Genomic DNA, 17917 nt, shown 5'->3' with positions numbered 1-17917 from the left:
TACCTTTGTAATACATTTGTGAATGTATGTCCCAATCTCCAGTTTAGCTGTTATGTTATTAGCATGTTTGCCACGTTAACGTCTCTTCAACGCTTCAAGGGTCGACTTTATGAAGTTGTCTTGAATTTTCATGAAAGTAGGATTTGTGTTTGACAAATTAAACATGGCGTCATGAAGTTAGTCACTGAAGGGGCCACATTCAAGCTATGAGTTTGGGAATGTAGTTTTTTGTGATGTGTAAATGGAACGCCTTGTGAAATTCCGACCTTTCCGAGCGCCTATAAAGGCACCACTGCAATCAAATGCGGCCTAGTTACTGAATCGATATGTGGATAAATCATAACTTCATTATTTTATTAATTATAATGATAATAACATCTGTCTTTGACATATTTAACATCACCCGAGTAACGGAACGGGTCACATTCAAGCGTATGTGCAGTTTTGTTTAGGTCTATAATCTGAACGCGGCGTGTAATTCCGACATTTTCGAGCGCCGGTAAACGCACCACGGCAGTCCGGCGTGCCATTGCGTGGTCGCTGGAATGATAGGTGGGGGGGGGGGCGTGACGTCATCGCGTACAGCGGGACGTCTCGGAGAAGATAAACAAAAAGGAAGGAAGCCTTCGGCCGCACAATCGCGGCAAAATCGGTTCAAAAGTCGAGGTCGCCAGCCGCAGTTAGCGACTTAATGTCCCCTTCAACCGCGTAGCTCGCTCCCCACCGGCGCACACCACCATGGACGAATCGATAATATTCCGTATGAGCGCGTTCTCCGAGCAGGGAGGGAGGAAATACATGGAGGATGTTGTCGAGATAAAAATCGAGTACGAGCCGACGGCGGCGGCGGCGCCAGCGGAGGATCATCCCAAGTCGCAGCGGCAGCATGATGGAGGACAGCGGGGCGGTGCTGGGGGCGAAGCCGCCGGACACACGGACACCGAAGCGCGGGATGAACGTGACGTCGCCGCCGAATCTGGTCCCGCTTCTGCGATGTGGGTGGAGAGTGTGTCGAAGGAGGACAGCGGCGATAACAACAGCGGCGGCGGCGGAGAAGCGCCGGAGCCGGCCGGGAAAGATGCGGAGCGCGTCGTGGACACGCGCAGGTCCGTGGCGTTCTTCGCCGTGTTCGACGGCCACGGGGGCCGGGAAGCCGCGCACTTCGCCCGGGACAATCTGTGGGAGCTGCTGAAGAGGCAGCGCGGCTTCTGGTCGAAGGATCACGGCGAGGTGTGCGCCGCTCTCCGCAAGGGCTTCGTCGCCTGTCACCACGCCATGTGGAAGGAGCTGCGTAAGTGGAGCGTTAACCTCGTGTTTTGCTGTCAATGTGGGGGTCGTGATTGTGTGCTCGGGTGATAAACTGGGGGGGGGGGTCGCCTCATCTGGTGCCCAGTCGTCAGGAGACTGGTCCTCCTCCCAGTGAGCACCACCCAGTTGACATGACCCCACTGTCATACCAGTGATCACCATGCAAACCCAGTGATTTGAGTGCAGCTGCAGGAAACCGGTGGACACTCATTTTTAACATTACTGTTCGTGGAAGAATATGCAATTTACTGTTAATTTGACAGAAACATCATGTATTTCCATTTTAATAGGAAATACTCTGCAATGCATACACATTCAAAAGTTTTAGGCACGAAAAGTACAGCCAGGGTGCTTTCAAAAGTCATTTCACCTTTTTGTTTTGTAAACATCAAACAGGTAGAAGAAGCCCATTCCTCCACCAAGGCCCCAACAGTCCCCTTTACTTAAATCAAGCTGCACCAAACGTCACACACTCATAAATGTCTGTCCCCTAAACGTGCCTGAGAATGTGAAAATCTCACAATGTTAAAGAAACTGGGGGAAAAAACTCCCTGCATCCTCACCAAAATGTAATGGGTTCTTCCCTGACCCCCACTGTGCCCTTCCACCAAGTTTAGTGGTAATCCGCCATTTTTACGTAATCCCTAACTAAAACTAACAAATAATCAAAAGGTGTAACTAGAATAGCACTTCAGTAGAGTGTATTCCTCCACCGAGGCCAAACAGTCCCCTTATGAAACCACGTTTAAATTCCCTAGATCGTGATTTTTATTTGGATCTGCACCAACTAACACTCACTCAATCAAGGTATTCTCTGTGACTCTGCCTCTCCCTCACCCCTCCACAAAATCCAATTGAAATCATTTACATAGATTTTGCTCAATCCTGCTAAATAACAAAGTAACAAATTCAGATGTAAACATAACCTCCTTGGCACAGGTAATGACAGTTTGGTGTGAACACCCTTTGCCTTTTAAAACAACACCAGTTCTCCTTGGTGCATTTGGTGCTTGGCAGATCGGTTGTTTGCAAGCACTTTTGAAAACTTGTCACATTTCTTCAGTTCAGTTGCCTCCATAGCGGAAAATGTCATAATTTGCTCTTTATAGCTTCTGAAACGTGGATTAGAATTGGTTTATTTTCATAATCACAAACAATATCTCTGGTGCTTGCACGGTTTATGAGACCAAACATCACATCTGAAGGGATCATATTGGGCTAAGTGCAAAAAAAAAAAGCATTTGGGAAAATAAATAGGAAAGATCAATTGAGAAAATAATTGGCAAAATCATCAGTAGTGTAAATAATCTTTAGCTGCAGCCCCATTTTCATTTGTCTCTTCATCCGATCCCAGACTGCCAGAGATCAGGGCTCTGCGGGGGCCAGACCATCTGCTGCCGGGCCTCCTTGTTCTACTTATTGATGGGGAGTTCTTATACGGCCCTGATTTTGTTGATGACAATGGTTTCACCCAAAAACTGGTGGAAATGTGGGCTGACTGCTGGGAGCATTGAATATCCTGAGCTGAACCAGGTTAAAGAACCAGAGCTCATTTACTGGAAAAGTAGTATGGTCTCGGGGTTAAATGCATCTCTGATCTACTTGTATGCTGCAGTGCATCTAGCCCCCCCCCCAGGTCATCTGGGACAGGTTTACTCAGTATTTCCAGAATCAAAACCACGTACTGTGAGGCAGCTTTCAGTTGCTCGCACCTGTGGAACAAGTCTCCTGAAAACCTGAGCTCTGTTCAGATTTACAGTGCAATAAAAATGCGCTCGACTGAGAGACATTCCTGATCGACATTCTAGTAGCTTTTGTTTTTATTGTCTCTTACATACCTTTTTAAGTGTTTTTAATAATAATCATTTATATTTATTGTATTTTAATGCCACAGCCACGAGTCTGAATGGTGCTATGTAAATAAACTTGCCTCGTCTCAATTTGTGTAACATGCAAATTAGACATACTGTAAGTTTAGTCATGTAATTCCTACCTATTTCTATTTGTTGCCATGACACTTAATTCAATTTAGTTTACACTACCAACAATGCCCCCCCCCCCCTTCTCGTATTTTTTTAACCATGACCACAATTGACATATAAGTAACACCTTTTTAATCAATTGTACTTATTTTACAGCGGAGTGGCCGAAGACCATCACTGGTCTGCCCAGTACATCGGGCACCACAGCCAGCGTGATCGTGATCCGCGGGGTTCACATGTACGTCGCTCATGTCGGGGATTCAGCGGTCGTGGTTGGAGTGAAAGAGAACGAGTCCGACATCACGCTCCAGGCACTTGAAGTAACACAAGACCACAAACCTGAACTCCCGAAGGAAAAGGAGAGGATTGAACGACTGGGTGGCAGGTGAGTTGGTGAAAGTTTGAATTCTACCTGAATTTCAAGTAGAGATGTCCCGATACTATTTTCCCCTTCCTGATACAGATTCCAATACCTGAATTTTGGATATTGGCTGAGACCGAGTACTGATCTGCTACCAGTGCATTAAGAAAAATATATAAACATATATAACATATTTTATGCTACTAACCCAGTATAGAGGTGATTGATATTGTTGTATGGCCTGGCTCAGGTTAAACCTCTTTTAAATTGCTGACACTGAGCTAGCTCTTGCTAACACCACATTACGTGGAGCGGCGGTGGACTAGTGGTTAGAAAAAGGGACATCAGACTGGAAGGTCGCAGGTTCAAGGCCACGGACTGGCAAACATACCTGGTTCTGTTCAAGTCCAAGGGGACAGATGGACTCTCTCTATCCCCCTAAGTGCCCCTGAGCAAGCTGTCCACTGCTCCGTGTGGTCACTGTGGGTGTTGTGTTCCGTGTGCTGTGTTCACACGGATGAGTTAAAAGCAGAGGGTCAATTTCCACATTGCATGTAGGGCTTGTGTGTGCATGATTGCGAGACAATAGAGGAATCTTAATCTTACCTCCTTCTTCGCAGCTCTAAAAACAGTACTTGTCAGTGCCACTTGTCAGTGACTCACCAACACAGCTTCTGTTTTGTAGCAGCAAAGAAGAAGTGATTTCAGAGAAAAGAAAATTGGGTGGAACTAATATACTGTTTGCAATTCTTGCAATTGTAGTGTCATGAAGAAATCTGGGGTGAACCGTGTGGTGTGGAAGAGGCCTAGACTGACCCATAACGGCCCTGTGAGGAGGAGCACAGTCATCGACCAGATCCCCTTCCTGGCTGTGGCCCGATCCCTTGGTAAAAAAAAAACCTTACCTTTTTTCTTGGGATTAGTTTCCATAAAATGACACTGGATGTTGGAAATGAATATATTTGTGCCATTATTCCTCCTAAAGTGATCTAATGTATCATTTGCTGGTAGGTGATCTCTGGAGCTATGATTTCTACAGTGGGGAGTTTGTGGTGTCACCAGAGCCTGATACCACCGTAATGACCCTTGACCCCAAACTGCATCGCTACATCATCCTTGGCAGTGATGGGCTATGGAATATGATGCCACCCAAGAATGCTGTGAATATGTGTTATAGCCATGACAAAATGGTGGTACGTAATGGCACTAATACTTTTTTTTTGGTGCATCGATTTTGGTTTTAGATTTCAAACAGATACGGTTATTGCACACCAGGTCCTTATTTTTCGTCCGAAAAGTTTGAACGTTTGAAAATCTATCATGACCTCACGTTGTGTGACTCACGTTTACCCATCGACTCTGAAATCAATCAATCAATACAATTTTATTTGTACAGCCCATATTCACAAATCACAATTTGTCTCGTAGGGCTTTAACAAGGTGTGACATCCTCTGTCCTTAACCCGCAACAAGAGTAAGGAAAAACTACTAAAAAACAACCTTTAACAGGGTAAAAAGAACGTAGGAACCTCAGAGAGAGCCACATGTGAGGGATCCCTCTCCCAGGGCGGACAGAAGTGCAATGGAGAACATCAGAAAGATAAGGGTATTTGCAGCATTGATTAGAAGGAACAGTTTGTAGAATAATGGAAGGTAAATTAATTGATTGATTATTGTCAGTAATGCTAGAGTATCTGAGTAGACATATTGTATATCAAGCAGTCTTGTTGTAATCATCGTCTATGATCAGCTGCCACCACGATCAGGATCCACCATCACGATCGGATGCCACCATAGTCCACAATCATGATCCACTGCCGCCATCAGGATCCACCATCAGCCGCCACCTCGATCGTGGTCCGCCAACACGATACAGGATCCGCCATTATTATCACGATCTCTGATTCGCGATCCACCATCATAATCCACGATGTGGAATTTGTGACTTCTGAAATCCATTTGACCTCCTGCTACGAATTTTGGGAATGAATAGAATAATAAAACACATCAAACTCAGCGAGCAAGGCTTTAGCACGTGACGATTTTTATTGGATGACTGATTAAAAAGCGCAAAGCAAAATACAGACTTGGTGTGCAAAGACCTTTACAATGTAAAGAGGATACAATGTTTGCAAAGGTTATGAGACTATGAATATTTATTGGATCTTGGAAGCAATTAGATTTAGATTATTGTGTGAAATCAACATAAACGCATTTTTGAGTTGTATTTCTTTATCTGGTTGTTCCTTAAAGGGGCCAAAGGGAATGTCTTGTGCCCGCCGGCTTGGATGCACAGCCCTACTGTTCTGGAAAGAACGCATGCTCCGTGCAGACAACACAACAGTCATCGTCCTGGCCCTGCAGGAGCCCGGCGGACCGCCTATCCCTATGCATCGAGATGAGATCGTTGTTAACATGGCCACTGGAATGGACCACGTTCCGTACCCGGGAACCCCTTATAACACATGTGAGGTCCCAAAGGTCAGTGCCACAGCTTCGTTGCATCCTCTTCTTTGCATTGTTTCATTAGGCTGCTGGGGTTAAGTACCTCAGTACCGCTCTGACGATTGGAAACTTGTGCAAAATATTTCTGTGTGTTTGTTTGTTGTTTGCTATTCACTGTATTGTCCTTTTTTATTAATTCAGTCCATCTTTATTGTCATTCTAATACTTTCACAGTTAAAATATGATGCTTCACAGACACCGACGGTCACACAGTTTCCGTCCGAGGACCACTCGTTCACCCAATCACTCTTTTGTTTTCGGGGCCAACAGGCGGAGCATGAGGATGGCATGTTTTTTGAAGAAGATGAGATATATGGAGAAGAACATGAGGATTGGACATGCCTGGAGTGGTAGTGAGGTGACTGCTCCGTAACAAAAACAGTATCAGAGGTGTCGGCTACATGACCGGCCAGTGACCACATTTACTCATTAGCTCAGTAGCCAGACCCACCAATGAACCTGGCAGCACCAGTTAAGCCATTTGGAAGCAAATCAACGACATCCGCTTACATGCGGTCAATCCAATCCAGTTGGAATCGTTGGTATTATTAGGTTAATGGTCCGCAAGAGAGCTGAGGATTATTCACTCTTCTAGATGTGTTGTCGACTGTTAACTAAAGTCCTGGATGAATGTGACACAACCAGTTTAAAACCAGTAAAATTATTATCAAGTTTCATTTCCAAACCAAAGGTCCAACAGCACCATTTGGTGCCAGTAGAGGGACACAGTGAAAAGGCTGCGTACCACACACACTTTATTTAATCACAACAGAAAGCCATGTTATTAGCAGGTAGTGCAGCTAATAGCTAACTTCAGTCTAAGAAATGTCACTAAATGTTTCTATTTATACCAATACTATACCAGTATTACAGAGTAAAACATTTACGTTGCTGATATTAGCCGATAGATATCTATTAAAATGGCAGTGATTCCTGAGATGTTGTTATCCAAAGCTTATGACAAAGAAATCAGATTGAGGCTTAATATTTTACACTTAATTATACAAACTTTATTATAGATAACTATATAACAAGAAAATATAAATATAACCAAATGTATAGAACTTGACTTAAGAAAATAAACAGAAATTCCCATCTTTCCTGAATATTAGGGCCATATTGAAAAAGATAATTCTGAGATTTCGAGAGTATATGTCATAATAAAGTCGGTATTTAAAAGAGTCATAATTTTACAAGAATGAAGAAACAAAATTTGAAAGTAAGCAGCAAGGAAATCCCTTGCTCACCGGAGTTCCACTCCTTCTGGATTCACTTGAATCAATCAGATTGTTTCTTGAGAAATGACATGTAGCCTCAAATTATGACTTTCTTCTCGTAATTTTTTGCCTTTTATTTTTTGTAAATTATGATTCAATTGCCCTAATATTATGACTTTATTCTCAGGTCTCTGTCGTAGTTGACTGATTACTGTATGTACGATTACTGTGGATGTGAATTAATACAAGAAGGATAATTTTATGGGTGTTTATACCTTTTCATACCAACTGGCCACATCCTCTACAATCCACACAACCATTTAACTCAATGTAGTAGCATGTGAACATTATCTTAATCCAACTTTGTTTTAAATTATTGTTTATTCAGTCCATGAGTCATTTGTAACAGCTTTCATCTGTGTCTCATGTTTAATGTTAGATCGATGAACGGCAAGTTGTGTTTTTCTTAATCGTAGACAATAAATAATTTACAAGGTTTTTATTATAATTAGACGATGACAAAGAATAATGATAATTTAATGACAACGATTTTGTTTTTTATTCTTCCTGCAGAGTGAAGCAGGGACCACTCCCTCCCGTTTCAGAGCGAGTTGCACAGCTCTGGAGCAGGCACTGGGGCTGTACGAAGCAGCCTTCAGTGCCACCGCGCAGCTCTTACCTGACGACGACTCTATTGGGGCCACACTGTCCTCGTCGCACGGCTCGGGGAAGGTTTACGAAAAGCAAGACTCGACTACCCAAATGGACTGCGGCGCCTCGGCTCCGCCATTGAAACGGTCTCGCCGTTCGCTGCACACACCCCCCGAACTTGACGGCCGGCCGCCCGACAACGTTTTGCCCCAGAATACGCCTTGTAGCAAAGCACCAAGTGAACAATCCCGTGAAACACACGCTCCGAAAGGAGAGAGAAGCTCCTCGGAGGAACTCGCTCTCCTGTCACAGCACCACAATGCTGCCTTGTGTGTGTGCTGAATCTTGTCCTTCACCCCCCCACCCCCGGGACTAGAAAGATAAACGGCATCATGTCAACTTTGCTTACGTACCAGTTGTGCTGCAGGCCTGTTCCTAGATGTATACTTTTATACAAAAGTCTTTTGTTTTTTTTGTAAATATTTGAGAAATTTGAAATTGTTCATGTGTTGATGTTATTCCTCCTTCCCTCTTCTTCCAGTCCCCCTCTTAAAATGTAAGTGTTCGGTACTTTAAAACTTGAAATTTTAGATTTGTTCAATCGACACAATCTATTTTCATACTTATAAGTATGTACAGTATATCCAGAATATGTATTTTGAAGAAGACGGATCACTACAATCTGACGTAACTTCAGTTGGTTCACCTGAATTGTGACGCATGCGTTCTTCCATTCAAGATTTGTATTATTACTACAAATTAAGCGTTTTGTATTGTTTTGACTCGTTGGCTGCTGTAACATGTCACTCTTTATAGGGTTAATACCTCAGACCAGTGTTTTGTTTTTTGGAACTTTCCTGCATCTACTGTTAATGGTTAGTTTTCACCTTCTGTTGTTCCGTAGGTAAAAGTGTAGGGTGCAAAGTAATGGAACCGAATTGACAAAAAATGGTCTTAGGAAATAATGCGGGTATCGATTTTATTTTTATTTTTTAAACTTTTTTTTATTTGATTTTTTTATCGGTGACTTATTATGCACTGTTATGATCTTAACTGTTACTCAGCTATTGGTGAATCTTATGAATAGCGCGTGAGGAGAAGTTAAAGGGTCGGTTCACCTAAAAAACAGAAAAAACTATATATATGATGTCTCAATTCAAGAGCTGCACTCTTCGGAGGAAGGAAGCTGTCTCCAGGGGCTGAGCCAGCTCGTCCCATCCTTATTGCTGTTGCCTAGCAACATAGCTGAAGTTTGACACACACAGAAAGTTTGAATTCCCCCATGTGATGCAATCGATCCAATGCCGCCTCTGCAGCTCTGAATTGAATCCCAGCTATTCTCTCACTTACCAAAGTGGCATCTGACCACATGCGTACATGTGTGTGATTTGAGTGAACTGACCCTGAAATTTTGCTTCCGTCACTTCTTGGCTGGATAGTCATATTGTTCCATTCCAAGCACATCCACCATTTATCATCCTCATCATTGGGCCTGCCTAGAAGTAAATTTGTTTTAAACAGGCAGAAATATTTGCTGTATTGTTCTACGTACTGTAAAATCCAGGATTTATACATGACCTGTGCCACAGTGGAAGGTGACTGATGTTATTTGTAGAGTATCAGGTTCATTTAAGGCGATTTAAAAATGTCTTCCACTTTGTTCTTATATGGTTTGCATCTCTAACTTGTGTTTTGGTATTCTCATTTAATACAAAAAGTGCCCGATTCCTGTTTTCAAGTAAATTACAAAAACGGTCAAAGGTCTAACACGTGTTCATATGGCAGCTCAACTACTCTGCTAGCTGATGTGTTTGCCTTATTTTTACAAAAGTTTCATTGTTGCCTTAGCACAAATTAGTCAGAGGTTCTTTCACGTGAATTTTACAACCCCCCCCCCCCCCCCCCCCCCCCACCGAGCGCGAACCTCTCGGATACGTCGATGTACTTGCGGCCTCGGCGCCGGCCTCGACCTTCATCTCTTCACCACTGTCATCTTTACCATTCCCACTGCAGCATACTGAACCCGCTCCACGCGGTTAATGTTTTCCAGTTGTACTGCAGAGCAGTTTGTCAATGTTTGTACAGTGAGTCCATATGCAATAGAAGTCTGTACAGTACACTATTATGCAAAGTGATTGGTCGTCAGGAGTCTGGCATGCTCGGAACTGCTCTGTATATTGTGAAAGTGTTCAGGGGTGATGGATGTTCATGAGCATGTGGTGTGTTTTGACAATTACAATACTTGGGTCTGGCTTCAGTTCGGCTGGAGCCAGTTGTCTGGTCAAATATATATATATATATATATATAATACATACAGTTCTTTACATGCTTTGACCAGATATACAGTTTTTGTGTTGTAATAAAGTTGTCATTTTCCAATTGCTTCTGTCTTCTCTGCTTTGTTGTCCACACAAGTATCAGCAGGTTTCTGTTCGGTGAAGTAACTCGTGTTGTCAACTGTATCAGCTTTGTTAAAGTAGAGCTCCTGTGCAGTTTGAATGTCGAGGTCATTTATCACAGTAGTTTTCTGTGCACTGGCAGCTACATGATCCTACCAGCAGGAGGCAGTGAAGTGAAGTGATTGAACTTGCCTATATGATATTTTGTCCTGCAGCTTTCAATTGATCAGAACCACTGCTGATTGAATTTAATAAGTCGATATCAACAACATGCAGCAGCAGTTTATCTTGGCTTCAATGCATGAAATTAAAATGAATTAACAAACTTTGTAAGTCAGTCATGTCGTATTTCCATTGTTTTGCTTTTTATTCAAAGAAGCATTCCAGAGAATCATTTCAACGAGAAACTAAATTAGAGGACCTTGAGTCGACACTAATTTCCTAACTCCTGTTTCCTTGGTTAAGACTAATGTGTCAAAATCAGCTTTTAAACCTACATGGGAGAGAGGTCCTCAAAGGGTAGTGATGAAGATCATGTGATACCAATTAAATGTTAACATTTTTTTTTACATCTGGTGTTTTCCCAGGGAATAAATCAGGTATCTTGATGGGGGGAAAATCAGGCACATGTAGGGAACTGAAATTTGGTGCAGCTTGATTGAATTTTAGTGGACTGTTTGGTCTTGGCGGAGGTATGTGCTCTACTGAATGGGATTATAAATTAAATTTGAGATGACGTGAAGTCAGACCGGAAGGAGAAGGGATGACTCCCTTTTCTCCCATTCATGGGTTATTACACTGTACAAATATAGCCTTTTACATATAGCAACAATGGTATGCAACACTGGATTTATGCAGATTAAAGTATTTGGAGACACAAACGTCTCTCTGTCAAAGAAGCTCTTGAGACACCTGTGGAAATCCCTTTAAGATTTAGATAAAGGTGTTTTCATCCGATGTTAAGAAGCGAAGCCAGAGCTAATGAGTTTGTGTCCCAACCATCCCCCTGCTCTGTCCTGAAACCTGGTCTTACATAAATGAAAAACATCCCTGGTCATTTTTTCTTCCTTGCGACGTGACCACCCTGTGACATCTACTGTATTTGAAGAACACGTTTCTCTTACTGGTTTTTTTCGGAGACACGCAGACATCAGATCTATGATCGCAATGTCACGACTTGAATATTTCATTGACTGTCAGCCCAGCATCTGCTGACCTACCTAACATGCGACATTCCCCTCTTACTGCAGACAGTCTGTCAGTGTGCATCAGCCAGTAGAGCGTCACAGTGTCCAGCACCTCTCCCACTGCTCCCCCTCCGCGCCTCTCCTGCAGATAAGCACCATCGCAGCAAACTAGGAGGGACTTTGGAAGCAAAGCAAATGTGACAAATACACATGCACTTCTGAGACTCCTTTTTTTTTTTCTGCTGATGGTATTAAACCTCATATTCATGACATCATGATGCGTTTATTGGAAAGATACTGTATGCAGATGAATGCAATCCCAGCATTGAGGCTCAAGGATCCAGCCTCCTACCTTCTCCATGACAGAATACTCAATTATTTCAGTTTGCACTCACACACACACACACACACACTCAAATCTCCATTCAGAGGACATTACATTGACTTATATTGGTTTCCTACTCTAACCTTAACCATAGTTACCGCTTGTCTAACCTAAACCTTAACTTTAATCTTAACTGAACCTTAAAACTTGTCTTCAGCTTAAAATGTAATGATTTACGTGATGTTGGACTTGCCTTTTGTCGCCATAAGAAAACCAATAACCCATAATGTGAGTGTGTAAATAGATTTAGGTCCACACAACATGAGTAATAACCTGGCTACACACACACACACACACACAAACACACACACAAATCCTGTGTGATTTTGTGTGTTTGTGAGTGCGTGTGTGGTTGGGTGGATTCATGAGTGATGACAAAGGCTCATTTAGTGGGATGACAGAACACATATGAGGGAGACTGGATATTGTTTTTATTACTACTTCTTCCGTAGGTGGAAGGGCACACGAGAGGTGGAAAGCAGGTTAACAAAATTGGGCTGGGTTTGATTAGGAGAGGGATAAGTCTTTAAAGAGGTGAGGGCCAGGTCACAGTTACGGAGGTGATTGTACAATTCATGGTAACTAAGCCCGCACTGAGATCCACTACAGAGCAGTTCATAATAAGCAGAAGATCATTGCCCACTTCTGTGAGTGCTGTTTATTTAGAGTGACAGAAGCTGAAGGTAAACACTGAAAACATTCTAAATGAATTGAGACTGGTCGATAGTCATTTACGGAGACGCTGGATGTGTTTTATTAAGTGAAGGTTTAACCACAGCTATTTTAATGCTTGTGGTTACAGTCAGTGCCAGGAATCAGAGACTAATGATCTATAATAAGCATAGTAGGTCCCAAATTCGGCCAGACATCTTAGAATAGGTTTAGCTGGTAAAGGGTTGAGGAGGTAGGTGGTGGGTTTACAGGTCAACACCAGCTTGGGCGATTCTTCATAAGACATAAGCTCAAATTTTGTTCAAGCAGAAAGTATCTGGAGAAGGTGATTATATCTTATCTCATCTGTTTAACCGCAGAAAAAAATCTAGAAAACCAAAGGGTGAGCAGCTAAGAGACGACTGCTTTTGAGTAGGTTTGGCTCCAGTGTCAAAAATAAATCTAGGGTCGTCAATCAATCAAATTGTATTTGTATAGCCCATATTCACAAATCACAATTTGTCTCATAGGGCTTTAACAAGGTGTGACATCCTCTGTCCTTAACCCTCAACAACAGTAAGGAAAAACTACTAAAACAAAACCCTTTAATAGGGTAAAAAGAACGTAGAAACCTCAGGGAGAGCCACATGTGAGGGATCCCTCTCCCAGGACGGACAGAAGTGGTGTTTGTTGTTGCCGATTAAATTAAGTCAAGAGAAATATGCTGCTCCAGCAGTGGAGAGAGTACGCTTGTATTTATGTATTTATTTAAGTACACATGCAGAGTAATTTGTGTCATCTATAAAGTGATTCTGCATGTGAATATACAGAATCTGTCGGCAAGGGACACAACGTTTTGGGGTGGAAGCCTTCTGGTTTCCGTTTTCTGCTTTGACCAATCATGTTTGAGCAAGTTTTCGACTGAAATGCATCAGATATCAATGTTTTAATTCATCTGCATTCATAAGCAGATAGCTGTTATTAGAGATAGGACCTAAAGATTGAGAAATGTTTGACTAGTGAGGGGAACTAGTTGGACATGGTAGTGGTCCTGCTGTAGCTGCCAATGGAACTTGCAGACATACATGAAACACACTAAGGATTTCATTGCTAATAAAAGCAACAGGATGAATACAGAGGTTTACAGGAGCAGTCTGTTTGCTCAGATTCAGTCAAACGCATCGAAAGTCATTGGATGACATTTCATCATTCAGCAGGACAATGATTTTAAACATACGGCCAAAGCAACTAGACCTTTTCAGACTGAAGAGGGGGAATAATCTCGACTGGTCGAGTGAATCATCGGATCCCAATCTGAGACCAGAGTTACAGCAGACAAACCCCATAACAGGAAAGAGCTGAAGGTGGTTGGAATAAAGGACCAGGGGCCTCATTTATAACCGAAGCTTGCTCATCTTTCAGACCCCATTTTGTGCTCAGGGCATTTCACTCAAACGTTGGGATCTACAGTATAAAAACAAACTCAAACCCATGTGTACGAACATTTTAGAGACAGGAAGGTGGCGATGCAGATGTGAGGAGATGAATTGGAGCCAGATCATTGATCCACTTCATCATTAACATTAAAACCACGGTGTTATTTGTGCTCGCGCAACGTAACTGTTCCATAAGAACCCTCAACCCTCACAGAGTGTGTGTGATTTATTAAGGGATTATGGCCTCAGGTGTGTGTAGCACGGTTTTATAAATCTGAATCTTTTTTTTACGTAGGCCATTTTCGGCCTTTGTGCGCAAGTACACATGTAATATGACTCCTACGCACTGTTTTATGAATGAGGCCCCTGGCAGTAGAGCATCTTAATGCACTGTGCGCATTGGCTTCTTGCTTTTTTTTCTTTAGAGTTTAATTTAATCACTGACAAATTTCCGATATTGTGTATACCCATGTGTAAGCCAATGTCTTTTGGATCTTAATTTCATATAAAAAATCTGATTATTCGAGATGAATAAGGATGAGTGGAGGGAAACAGAAAGAACAGCATGTTAAGATTTTAAATAGGGATCAGGCTCAGACAGTTACATTGTCTACAGTCTACATTACATTGAAGAAATGTGAGAAAATTGTCTAATTCTCATTTTGATCTTAAGTTGAGCTCAGTTACCTTGTTAGGGAGAAAAAGGCAAGACAAAGAAGGGATCTTATTTAGAATTTTCCTTTCCTCTGGGCGTTATTTTATTTCAAATTAAACATGCTGAGGCGGCGCAGGGTGTAGTGGTTTGCACTGTCACCTCACACCAAGAAGGTGCAAGGTTGGCCGGGGCCTTTCTGTGTGTAGTTTGCATGTAGCGTGAATGGTTACAGGTAGAAAATGTAATTTATTAATATATGATAGAAACAAGACTTAATGTAGGCGTCTAAAAATGTTCTCTTTCATCCCACAGAGACTTCCATACGAGGCATCGTGTGTTTCATAGATAGGAGATCCAATATCCACAAACACGTAGTCCTTCTCCTTCCAACCCTGCATGTTCCCCACAAAGATTGTCCCATGAATTTTCTATGATTAAATTAGACTGATGTTCATCCAGCACCTTTACACTCGTTGCTGCAGACAGTGGTGGTGTGAGAGTGTCACAGCCTTCGGAGACGTCCCCTGTCTCCTTCTGACAGTATCAGTAGTGTTTCAACAGCCTTTTAATGGCTTGCCCTCTGCCACTCTTGGGAGGCTCTGGAGTAAGTGCTATGAAAAGGGAGACTGCTCCACATGATGGGAGGTGACGTGCCCTCCTTTTCTCCCCGGCCCTGACTCAAATAAGCCAGACAAGATTGTGATCAAATACCGTTCTCATCATAAAAATTCGTATTTAATTTTTTCGCTGTAGACTACCAACAAATTCCCAGACTTAAGACTCTCCTTTAATTATGATTTTAATGATTGTGCTGCTGTAATTAAACTCTTGGTGGCACCAATGTGGTTGATGTGCATCTCGTGGTGAATCAGAATGATTATGTTGATTAGCTGATGTTGACGATAGTCGATGAATAGACTTGTTGTCACACAATGGCTTCCCTTGGTGGGAGGTCATGAGGTCTGGCCCCACATAGACGCCTTCAGACACTATGGCATATGTTGCTGGCCAGGATCACATGGACCGTTCCAATTAGACAATGCACTTCCACGATACTGTATATCGTTTGATCAGACAAGAGTCACTCATTCAGATGGATGGCACCTTCTCTCCTTATACAGTACCATCATCACCCTTGTGTTAAGTTTCATGACATCCTCCATCTCCATCTCTCTGTATAGCGTCATACAGCCTAGTTTTGATAATCACTCAAAGCATCCACCCATCCACTCATTCTGAGGGGAATGCACAACAAGCAAATGAGGTAAACCAGTTTTTCAACAGGTTCGATTCCAGCTCCCCCACCCCCAGCTGCCCCTCTAAGCCCAATTCATGCCTCTGCGTCGAGTCTACACCGTAGCTCCTGTGTAGCCTACCTGAAGATGTGTAACCTACGTGTAGCCGGTAGTGAAATGTCCCTCCAGGGCTACTGTAGGGTTGGGTAGGCCATAGCACCTCCTACTTCCTGGTTTCTAATTTGTTTGGTTCCCTATATAAGCCATGAGTTTTTGCATGCAGTGCAAAAGATGAGATTAGGTATTGGCCTAGAGCTGACAGGGAGGACCCCAAGAAAATTCTAACTATTCTTAAAAGATTTGAATGGTTGTTCTAAATCTTATCTTTCGTTGCAGCCACGTTTCTTTGCTAGGAAACCACGGGGAGGAGAATCACTTTAAGAGTTTTTGCATGATTTCTACTGTCTTATGGAAAAGGTTGAATGTTGTACTCCAAGAGGAATGAGCAGTGCCCCCAGCCTTCTTAGAGATCAGTCTGTTGAACACGTTCTTGACTCTCATCTTGCAGGGAGTTAAAGCGAGTAGTACAGCAGCATCCTGATTACACTCTCCTAGATGTAAGAATGGAGGCCATTCGCTGGGAGCGGGAGGGACAACCTGATGAGCCTAGGGGTAGGAGGTATTCAGTCCCCTCCTTTAGTGCTGTGCAGTATTCTGAGGGTAAGGCATCTACTAGCTCTGGTTGCACAGAAATAGCACAGTTAAAGCAGATGTTACAGAAACAGCAAGAGCAGCTTAATCAATTGACACAAAGTCTATTTGTTTCCAGAGAGCCTGAGGGAAGAAGTGTTCCAGCAGCTACAGGCATCCTGCAGACTGTACAAGGAGTTTTTGTGAGTGTAAAGGAAATTGCCCAAGAGGCTATCTCAGCTGTTCCAGAACGCTCAACCGATGACCTGATAGCCCTACAAGGAGCCGATTCAGCCATTAGTACTGTCCTCTATTTCTGTCAGCAACGTTGGATGCCAGGCCGTGTAGAGAGACACAAACTCAATCCTACAGCAAAAGGGTTGTTGCGCCAGTGGGGTTGTGTCACTGTGAGAAAAAAGGACTTCTGCACAGGACGTAAACCAACGGCCTGATGGTGGAGAGTGTGTCTATCAGCTGGTGCTTCCAGAGAGCCTGAGGGAAGAAGTGTTCCAGCAGCTGCACAACCATCGCGGTCATCAAGGTATAGAGCTAACCACAGAGTTAATTCAACAAAGGTGCTATTGGCCAGGTATGGGAAAAATGATCAAAGACTGGTGCCAAACATGTAGATGATGCAGTGTTGCTAAAAATTTGCAGCCACAAGTTCAAGCTCCTTACTCAGGTTGTCCCGACCAGAGATCAGCAGGCCTCTACAGTAGCAGTTGTGCTCACTAAGGAGTGGTTCTACAAATTTGGGGTCCCAGCGCGACTGCACTCGGACCAGGGTCGCAGTTTTGAAACACAATAATCAAGCAATTGTGTGAGTTGTACGACATTAAGAAGTCTAGAACCATTTCTGGACCCCCGAAGTTTTCCAGGTTGTGAAACCGCCCGAGCAAGGCGGTGCAGTGTATGCCATTGCCCCACAACATAGGCTGACAGAGGTACGTCATGTCCATCATTCCATGCTCAAACCTGTATCTGTTCCTGGTGGTTTTCCTGTTACTGCTGGTTATCCTATTCCTGTAGCTAGGCATGATCCAGCTACGACAAGCCCTGACACGGAGGAGCGTGATCTGTGGGTGGCAGTAGATAATTCACTTAATGGTAGTATGTTCTCTCGCAGAATGCATACCCACTTTCTTTAATCTATAATTTTAGAGGTCTGCAGCATGCTTGATTGCTTTATTTCTGTTAAAGCAATCAACGTTAGGTTTCCATTGTTTTAAGGGTTCTGCACATGTTCCCTGTTTT

At 43.0% G+C, this 17917-nt stretch overlaps 1 protein-coding gene across 4 annotated transcripts; it reads left to right on the top strand.

Moving 5' to 3' along the window:
• Positions 1-555: 555 nt before the first annotated feature.
• On the top strand, positions 556-9933 carry LOC117774482 (protein phosphatase 1D-like). 4 transcript variants are annotated; one of them, XM_034606951.1, is made up of 7 exons: positions 565-1291; positions 3447-3675; positions 4414-4538; positions 4663-4844; positions 5905-6132; positions 6427-6514; positions 7947-9933. In XM_034606951.1, the coding sequence occupies exons 1-6, from the start codon at positions 739-741 to the stop codon at positions 6508-6510; spliced, it is 1401 nt and encodes a 466-aa protein (XP_034462842.1). In that variant the 5' UTR covers positions 565-738; the 3' UTR covers positions 6511-6514; positions 7947-9933. The 4 variants fall into 4 exon arrangements, with proteins under 4 accessions (XP_034462839.1, XP_034462842.1, XP_034462840.1 ...); XM_034606949.1 differs by having other exon boundaries at positions 6331-6514; XM_034606948.1 differs by lacking the exon at positions 6427-6514 and having other exon boundaries at positions 556-1291.
• Positions 9934-17917: the final 7984 nt, after the last annotated feature.

The sequence above is a fragment of the Hippoglossus hippoglossus genome, chromosome 14, assembly GCF_009819705.1.
Source record: "Hippoglossus hippoglossus isolate fHipHip1 chromosome 14, fHipHip1.pri, whole genome shotgun sequence".
NCBI classification, from domain to species: Eukaryota; Metazoa; Chordata; class Actinopteri; order Pleuronectiformes; family Pleuronectidae; genus Hippoglossus; species Hippoglossus hippoglossus.
Note: the sequence above shows the minus strand (reverse complement) of the source record. Positions and strands in the feature narration are given on the sequence as shown.